At 38.5% G+C, this 8,113-nt stretch overlaps 2 protein-coding genes across 2 annotated transcripts; both read right to left on the bottom strand.

Annotated features, from left to right (window-relative positions):
- Window positions 1-289: 289 nt before the first annotated feature.
- On the bottom strand, window positions 290-2,148 carry LOC124035314 (C-X-C motif chemokine 11-1-like). The gene is made up of 4 exons (XM_046348777.1): window positions 2,079-2,148; window positions 1,752-1,878; window positions 1,305-1,397; window positions 290-784 (listed from the first exon to the last, which is right to left on the bottom strand). The coding sequence occupies exons 1-4, from the start codon at window positions 2,146-2,148 to the stop codon at window positions 772-774; spliced, it is 303 nt and encodes a 100-aa protein (XP_046204733.1). The 3' UTR covers window positions 290-771.
- Window positions 2,149-4,410: 2,262 nt separating this feature from the next.
- On the bottom strand, window positions 4,411-5,781 carry LOC124035315 (C-X-C motif chemokine 11-1-like). Its single transcript, XM_046348778.1, has 4 exons — window positions 5,712-5,781; window positions 5,385-5,511; window positions 4,875-4,967; window positions 4,411-4,438 (listed from the first exon to the last, which is right to left on the bottom strand). Exons 1-4 carry the CDS (start codon window positions 5,779-5,781, stop codon window positions 4,426-4,428), a joined length of 303 nt encoding a protein of 100 aa, XP_046204734.1. The 3' UTR covers window positions 4,411-4,425.
- Window positions 5,782-8,113: the final 2,332 nt, after the last annotated feature.

The following is an 8,113-nucleotide window of genomic DNA, read 5'->3' as shown; positions in this document are numbered from 1 at the left end:
TAGAAGACATCCCACTCTACATAATGTGTTCCTTTAGGCTGTTCTAGAAGACATCCCACTCTACATAATGTGTTCCTTTAGACTATGTTCTAGAAGACATCCCACTCTACATAATGTGTTCCTTTAGACTATGTTCTAGAAGACATCCCACTCTACATAATGTGTTCCTTTAGACTATGTTCTAGAAGACATCTCACTCTACATCGTCTGTCATCTGACTATCATCATTGCAGTGACATTTGGTCTGCTATCAAAGACTAGCTGAACAGAGGTAAAATAGAGCAGAAAGTAGAGTCAAATGCGTCTTTATTATTTTGATAGAAAAAGTAAACAACACATATATACAGTATTTACACAGATGTTGATCATTTTGATAACTAAACATAATGTAAAACATTTCAAGTCTTGACCTTCCAAAATAAAAAAATATACCTACATATTTACAGGCTTTTTATATTTTCAATAAATGAACAATGAACAATTGAACATTCAAGAAAAATATTAAACTGACCTAAAAAAACTTTCACTTTTATTTAAGTTTCCATTGGAAGATGTTAGGAATGTTTCTCAACTAGTAAGTCATATGGTGACATACCAATTTTGTCAATTTAAAAACGGACTTTCTAAGTACCATTAAACAGAGTAAACGTATTCAGGCAGTCTTCAGTGCATTGACTCAACTGTGGTAATTCATCAGGATTAACTCTCTCTCTCATGGTGCTCTCTGTTCCATCAAGTTCTCAATGGGATTGGTGTCATTAGTTCACAGATTTACTGCACACTCCTGAAATAAAACAATGTATTATTATACTTATATAATTAATATCTTAATAATTAACTACTAATAAATAGAGACTCAAGATATACTGACATACTGATGTACTGATATATAGTGATGTACTGATGTACTGATATAATACTGGTATAATACTGAAATACTGATATACTGATATAATACTACTGATATACTGATATAATACTGATATAATATTGAAATACTGATATACTGATATAATACTGATGTACTGATGTAATACTAATGTAATACTGATGTACTGATATAATACTGATGTACTGATATAATACTGATGTACTGATATAATACTGATGTACTGATATAATACTGATGTAATACTGATGTACTGATGTAATACTGATGTACTGATATAATACTGATGTACTGATGTAATACTGATGTACTGATGTAATACTGATGTACTGAGTATTGCTCTGTTGAGAAAGATGCATATGGATCAGTTAGTGTGTATTGAATCTGTAATGAAGTCTACATATGTTGTCCTCACCTTCGGTTTTTCATTATTTTCTCAATGGTTTTCTTGGCAAATGGAGCCTCTGGATTCAGACACTTCTTCCCTTCTCCGTTCTTCAGAGTGACACTGAATATACATGGAGAGAGAGTCTACTGTTAGAAGTTAGCCTTCACCACTTTCCAACTGAGCATCTAGAGAAATAATATTATCCTACTAGCAGGTGTACACATAAATAGCAACATTTACCATTGTGTCCATCTACTGAGCTGGTCACAATATGATATTAATATGGTACAGACGGACGGACGGACGGACGGACGGACGGACGACAGACGGACGACAGACAGACAGACAGACAGACGGACGACAGACAGGACGACAGACGACAGACGGACGGACGACAGACGGAGACAGGACAGACAGACGGACGGACGGACGGACAGACGGACGGACAGACAGACAGACAGACAGATTTCTTACATGATCTCCATGTTCCTGCAGGAGTGGCTGGAGGTGTACACCTCGAGCTTCTCAATGTGAAGAGGTTTAACGTGGTTCACCAGTCCATTCAGACACTGGCACCGAGCTTTAGAATGACCCACCTGGCCTGGAGATGACAAGAAAGGTTTATGGCGGGTTTGGTTATGGCATTATTGCAGCTAAGAACTAAACTCTTCAGTCAGAAATCAAACCTATTATTTTACTACACATCTCCCAGGCTTTGCAAGTCAATTCATATGCTACAGATTTCTAATAAAGATGTCAACGATATTAGAAATATAATTCAAGATATTTCAGAGATGTTACCTTCAACATTGGCCAGGAGCAGACAGGCCAGGAAGCTGATGAGGACCGTTGATGTCATCGTGTTGGTCATGGATTTCTTTCAGAGTTGGATGGACTTCAGTTTCTTTCGGAGAGTCTGGATGGACAGCTCAGTCAAAAGGAGGAGAGAGAGTGATAGAAGTTGTGAAAGGAGGAGATAGAAGTTGAAGTGAAAGGAGGAGAGAAGTGATAGAAGTTGAGAATGGAGGAAAGAGGAAGAAGTGATAGAAGTTGAGAATGGAGGAATGAGCTTGGCTTGTATTTATACTGTATTTATAATAAGCCCCACCCTTTCTCTGACAGTCATCCAATGAGAAGGGGAGACAGAGAAAGAGAGGGGTGTTTCCCTTTCCTCTGTTTCAGCTTCTTTCTCCTTTTCCCTGCTTCTCCTTTCACACAGGATTTCCCATTTCTCAGAAACTCTCTCTGACAGTGACATTTGAGGAGTGCTTAAAGGCAGAGAGGTGATACAATCGGTCTTTCCTCTTCCATCCCAAATGGCACCCTATTCCCTACATAGTGCACTACTTTAGACCAGGATCCAAATGGCACCCTATTCCCTACATAGTGCACTACTTTTGACCAGAGCCCTATTCCCTATATAGTGCACTACTTTTGACCAGAGGACTATGTGTGCCATTTGGAAGTTAACCACGGCCTTCGTGGTTTCATTTCCATGATATCAAAGATAACGAAGCCAGGCTACTCTAAGACACTAAAAGGCGTCCCTATAATTTCCATGTGAAGTCTTGGTATTCGGCAAGGGTTTCTTCAGCTGTTCCTGAGACAGTGATTGGGGCGGCAGCGTAGCCTAGTGGTTAGAGCGTTGGACTAGTAACCGGAAGGTTGCGAGTTCAAACCCCCGAGCTGACAAGGTACAAAGCTGTTGTTCTACCCCTGAGCAGGCAGAACGACAATGACGGCCTGGGAACAGAACCCACTGTTCCCAGGCCATCATTGAAAATAAGAATATGTTCTTAACTGACTTGCCTGGTTAAATAAAGGTAAAATTTAAAATTAAAATTGGTTTACTTCAATGAAGTGTATGTTGTCATTCAATGAGAGACGACTGGTTTTCATGCATATTATTGCACTTGAGAAACACTGCATCCAAACATTTTAGTTAGATGTAAAATTGTACGACTATAATCTCCCTTCTCAAATTGAAGAATTTGAAAGTGTTTTCACAGATTTATTTCCAAATACATGATTTAACATTCCAAACCAACCTGGGTTAAATGCATGGGACTGTATTTAAATCAGTGTATTTTAATATTTTCAAACACATGTCAAGACTTTTCAAGTGTATTTCCAAAATTGCATACCAATATTCAACTACTTGCCTAATTAAAATGATTTAATACAGTAAAGATCTAATACAGTAATTGAAAAAACGTATCTGATCTCAGATTTTATTGTTACATGTACTTAAGAATCCCTGTCAGATGAATGAACTGATCTCAGACCTGTAATTAAGAATCCCTGATAGATGAATGATTTTAGAGAGCTAGTAACAGCTCCACAGTAACTGTTCATGCTATCGTCAAATACCAACCATAACCAAATCCAATGCATTGTGTTTGTGTTAGAAAGGACCTTTGGCTCAGTATGGTATATTTATCAATAAGAGGACTGTGTTAATTGTAGACTACTGTAGAATAACTGACTGGGAGAGAAGCAGATTCTGTGGAAAGGTTCCCGTTTCCAGAAAAGAGGTTTAGGTGTCCTTTTGAAAAAGGCCAAATGAAAGTGAAACTGAACTTGAATACAGGCCGAGTTCCCTCCTTCTTGAAGGAATGTAGTTTCAGTTCTGGACTTTCCCTTTCACCTCTTACATCTGGTCGGTTTAAATTGGATAGCAGGTAAATGGTTTGATTTCAAGGAAAGCAGAGGTGTCCTTGTGTGTCAATAAACTTAATAGTAGAGTAGTACACCTCCAAACTACCTCAAATGTATTAATTAACACATCTTTCCTGTGAAGAATCTGATATTGTTCACATTCACTTTTCTTTGCAGAACAAAGAATCAGCCAGACATGAAAGTTATTTTAGGAAACGCAACAAACAAACCACAGCAATACAGCCAAGAAGGATGGTGGTACAGTGATGAAGACAATATCAGAGATTGAAAGGTTTAAACGACATCAAGTGGTTTCAGTTAAGAGATGGGTTCAGGCAGTCTTCAGGCAGTCTTTAGGCAGTCTTTAGGCAGTCTTTAGGCAGTCTTCTTCTTTAGGCAGTCTTTAGGCAGTCTTTAGGCAGTCTCCAGTCTTCTTTGCATTCCTCCAGCTCTCTATATCGAGTTCTCATCTGAACTGGTGTCATTCATTTCACTGCACACTCCTGAAAGGAAAAACAATCATTATCCATATATCATTAGTACATATATCATTACTACATATATCATTAATACATATATAATCTACATATAGTAATATACATATTACTGATATAATGCTGATGTACTTATATAATACTGATATAATGATGTACTGATATAGTACTGATTTACTGATATAATACTGACATACTGATATAATAATGAAATACTGATATAATACTGATGTACTGATATAATATTGAAATACTGATATAATACTGATGTACTGATATAGTACTGATGTAATACTGATGTACTGATATAATACTGATGTACTGATGTAATACTGATGTACTGATGTAATACTGATGTACTGAGTATTGCTCTGTTGAGAAAGATGCATATGGATCAGTTAGTGTGTATTGAATCTGTAATGAAGTCTACATATGTTGTCCTCACCTTCGGTTTTTCATTATTTTCTCAATGGTTTTCTTGGCAAATGGAGCCTCTGGATTCAGACACTTCTTCCCTTCTCCGTTCTTCAGAGTGACACTGAATATACATGGAGAGAGAGTCTACTGTTAGAAGTTAGCCTTCACCACTTTCCAACTGAGCATATAGAGAAATAATATTATCCTACTAGCAGGTGTACACATAAATAGCAACATTTACCATTGTGTCCATCTACTGAGCTGGTCACAATATGCACTGATATTAATATGGTACAGACAGACAGACAGACAGACAGACAGACAGACAGACAGACAGACAGACAGACAGACAGACAGACAGACAGACAGACAGACAGACAGACAGACAGACAGACAGACAGACAGACAGACAGACAGACAGACAGACAGACAGACAGACAGACAGACAGACAGACAGACAGACAGACAGACAGACAGACAGACAGACAGACAGACAGACAGACAGACAGACAGACAGACAGACAGACAGATTTCTTACATGATCTCCATGTTCCTGCAGGAGTGGCTGGAGGTGTACACCTCGAGCTTCTCAATGTGAAGAGGTTTAACGTGGTTCACCAGTCCATTCAGACACTGGCACCGAGCTTTAGAATGACCCACCTGGCCTGGAGATGACAAGAAAGGTTTATGGCAGGTTTGGTTATGGCATTATTGCAGTTAAGAACTAAACTCTTCAGTCAGAAATCAAACCTATTATTTTACTACACATCTCCCAGGCTTTGCAAGTCAATTCATATGCTACAGATTTCTAATAAAGATGTCAACGATATTAGAAATATAATTCAAGATATTTCAGAGATGTTACCTTCAACATTGGCCAGGAGCAGACAGGCCAGGAAGCTGATGAGGACCGTTGATGTCATCGTGTTGGTCATGGAGTTTCTTTCAGAGTCTGGATGGACAGCTCAGTCTTCAAGTTTCTTTCAGAGTCTGGAAGTTGAGAATGGAGGAGCTCAGAAGTGATAGAAGTTGTGAAAGGAGGAGAGAAGTGATAGAAGTTGTGAGAAGTGATAGAAGTTGAGAATGGAGAGGAAGTTGAGAATGGAGAGAAGTGATAGAAGTTGAGAGTGGAGGAGAGAAGTGGAGGAGAGAAGTGATAGAAGTTGTGAAAGGAGGAGAGAAGTGATAGAAGTTGTGAATGGAGGAGAGAAGTGATAGAAGTTGAATAGGAAGTTAGAAGTTGAAAGGAGGAGAGAAGTGATAGAAGTTGAGAATGGAAGAGAAGTGGAGTTGAAATGGAGGAGAGAAGTGATAGAAGTTGTGAATGGAGGAGAGCTTGGTTTGTATTTATACTGTATTTATAATAAGCCCTGTATTTATAATAAGCCCCACCCTTTCTCTGACAGTCATCCAATGAGAAGGGGAGACAGAGAAAGAGAGGGGTGTTTCCCTTTCCTCTGTTTCAGCTTCTTTCTCCTTTTCCCTGCTTCTCCTTTCACACAGGATTTCCCATTTCTCAGAAACTCTCTCTGACAGTGACATTTGAGGAGTGCTTAAAGGCAGAGAGGTGATACAATCGGTCTTTCCTCTTCCATCCCAAATGGCACCCTATTCCCTACATAGTGCACTACTTTAGACCAGGATCCAAATGGCACCCTATTCCCTACATAGTGCACTACTTTTGACCAGAGCCCTATTCCCTATATAGTGCACTACTTTTGACCAGAGGACTATGTGTGCCATTTGGAAGTTAACCACGGCCTTCGTGGTTTCATTTCCATGATATCAAAGATAACGAAGCCAGGCTACTCTAAGACACTAAAAGGCGTCCCTATAATTTCCATGTGAAGTCTTGGTATTCGGCAAGGGTTTCTTCAGCTGTTCCTGAGACAGTGATTGGGGCGGCAGCGTAGCCTAGTGGTTAGAGCGTTGGACTAGTAACCGGAAGGTTGCGAGTTCAAACCCCCGAGCTGACAAGGTACAAAGCTGTTGTTCTACCCCTGAGCAGGCAGAACGACAATGACGGCCTGGGAACAGAACCCACTGTTCCCAGGCCATCATTGAAAATAAGAATATGTTCTTAACTGACTTGCCTGGTTAAATAAAGGTAAAATTTAAAATTAAAATTGGTTTACTTCAATGAAGTGTATGTTGTCATTCAATGAGAGACGACTGGTTTTCATGCATATTATTGCACTTGAGAAACACTGCATCCAAACATTTTAGTTAGATGTAAAATTGTACGACTATAATCTCCCTTCTCAAATTGAAGAATTTGAAAGTGTTTTCACAGATTTATTTCCAAATACATGATTTAACATTCCAAACCAACCTGGGTTAAATGCATGGGACTGTATTTAAATCAGTGTATTTTAATATTTTCAAACACATGTCAAGACTTTTCAAGTGTATTTCCAAAATTGCATACCAATATTCAACTACTTGCCTAATTAAAATGATTTAATACAGTAAAGATCTAATACAGTAATTGAAAAAAAACGTATCTGATCTCAGATTTTATTGTTACATGTACTTAAGAATCCCTGTCAGATGAATGAACTGATCTCAGACCTGTAATTAAGAATCCCTGATAGATGAATGATTTTAGAGAGCTAGTAACAGCTCCACAGTAACTGTTCATGCTATCGTCAAATACCAACCATAACCAAATCCAATGCATTGTGTTTGTGTTAGAAAGGACCTTTGGCTCAGTATGGTATATTTATCAATAAGAGGACTGTGTTAATTGTAGACTACTGTAGAATAACTGACTGGGAGAGAAGCAGATTCTGTGGAAAGGTTCCCGTTTCCAGAAAAGAGGTTTAGGTGTCCTTTTGAAAAAAGGCCAAATGAAAGTGAAACTGAACTTGAATACAGGCCGAGTTCCCTCCTTCTTGAAGGAATGTAGTTTCAGTTCTGGACTTTCCCTTTCACCTCTTACATCTGGTCGGTTTAAATTGGATAGCAGGTAAATGGTTTGATTTCAAGGAAAGCAGAGGTGTCCTTGTGTGTCAATAAACTTAATAGTAGAGTAGTACACCTCCAAACTACCTCAAATGTATTAATTAACACATCTTTCCTGTGAAGAATCTGATATTGTTCACATTCACTTTTCTTTGCAGAACAAAGAATCAGCCAGACATGAAAGTTATTTTAGGAAACGCAACAAACAAACCACAGCAATACAGCCAAGAAGGATGGTGGTACAGTGATGAAGACAATATCAGAGATTGAAAGGTTTAAACGACATCAAGTGGTTTCAGTTAA

This window comes from Oncorhynchus gorbuscha, linkage group LG05 (genome assembly GCF_021184085.1).
Source record: "Oncorhynchus gorbuscha isolate QuinsamMale2020 ecotype Even-year linkage group LG05, OgorEven_v1.0, whole genome shotgun sequence".
Lineage (NCBI taxonomy): Eukaryota > Metazoa > Chordata > Actinopteri > Salmoniformes > Salmonidae > Oncorhynchus > Oncorhynchus gorbuscha.
The sequence above is the reverse complement of the archived record's forward strand: the minus strand, read 5'-3'. Positions and strand labels throughout refer to the sequence as shown.

Excerpts from the sequence above, each read along its gene's own strand:
- LOC124035314 (XM_046348777.1), bottom strand. The coding sequence starts at position 2,148 with ATGACCAACACGATGACATCAACGGTCCTCATCAGCTTCCTGGCCTGT. Across the intron at positions 1,879-2,078 it reads GCTCCTGGCCAATGTTGAAG|GCCAGGTGGGTCATTCTAAA; the intron begins GTAACATCTCTG and ends TGTCATCTCCAG. Across the intron at positions 1,398-1,751 it reads TGCAGGAACATGGAGATCAT|TGTCACTCTGAAGAACGGAG; the intron begins GTAAGAAATCTG and ends ATGTATATTCAG.
- LOC124035315 (XM_046348778.1), bottom strand. The coding sequence starts at position 5,781 with ATGACCAACACGATGACATCAACGGTCCTCATCAGCTTCCTGGCCTGT. Across the intron at positions 5,512-5,711 it reads GCTCCTGGCCAATGTTGAAG|GCCAGGTGGGTCATTCTAAA; the intron begins GTAACATCTCTG and ends TGTCATCTCCAG. Across the intron at positions 4,968-5,384 it reads TGCAGGAACATGGAGATCAT|TGTCACTCTGAAGAACGGAG; the intron begins GTAAGAAATCTG and ends ATGTATATTCAG.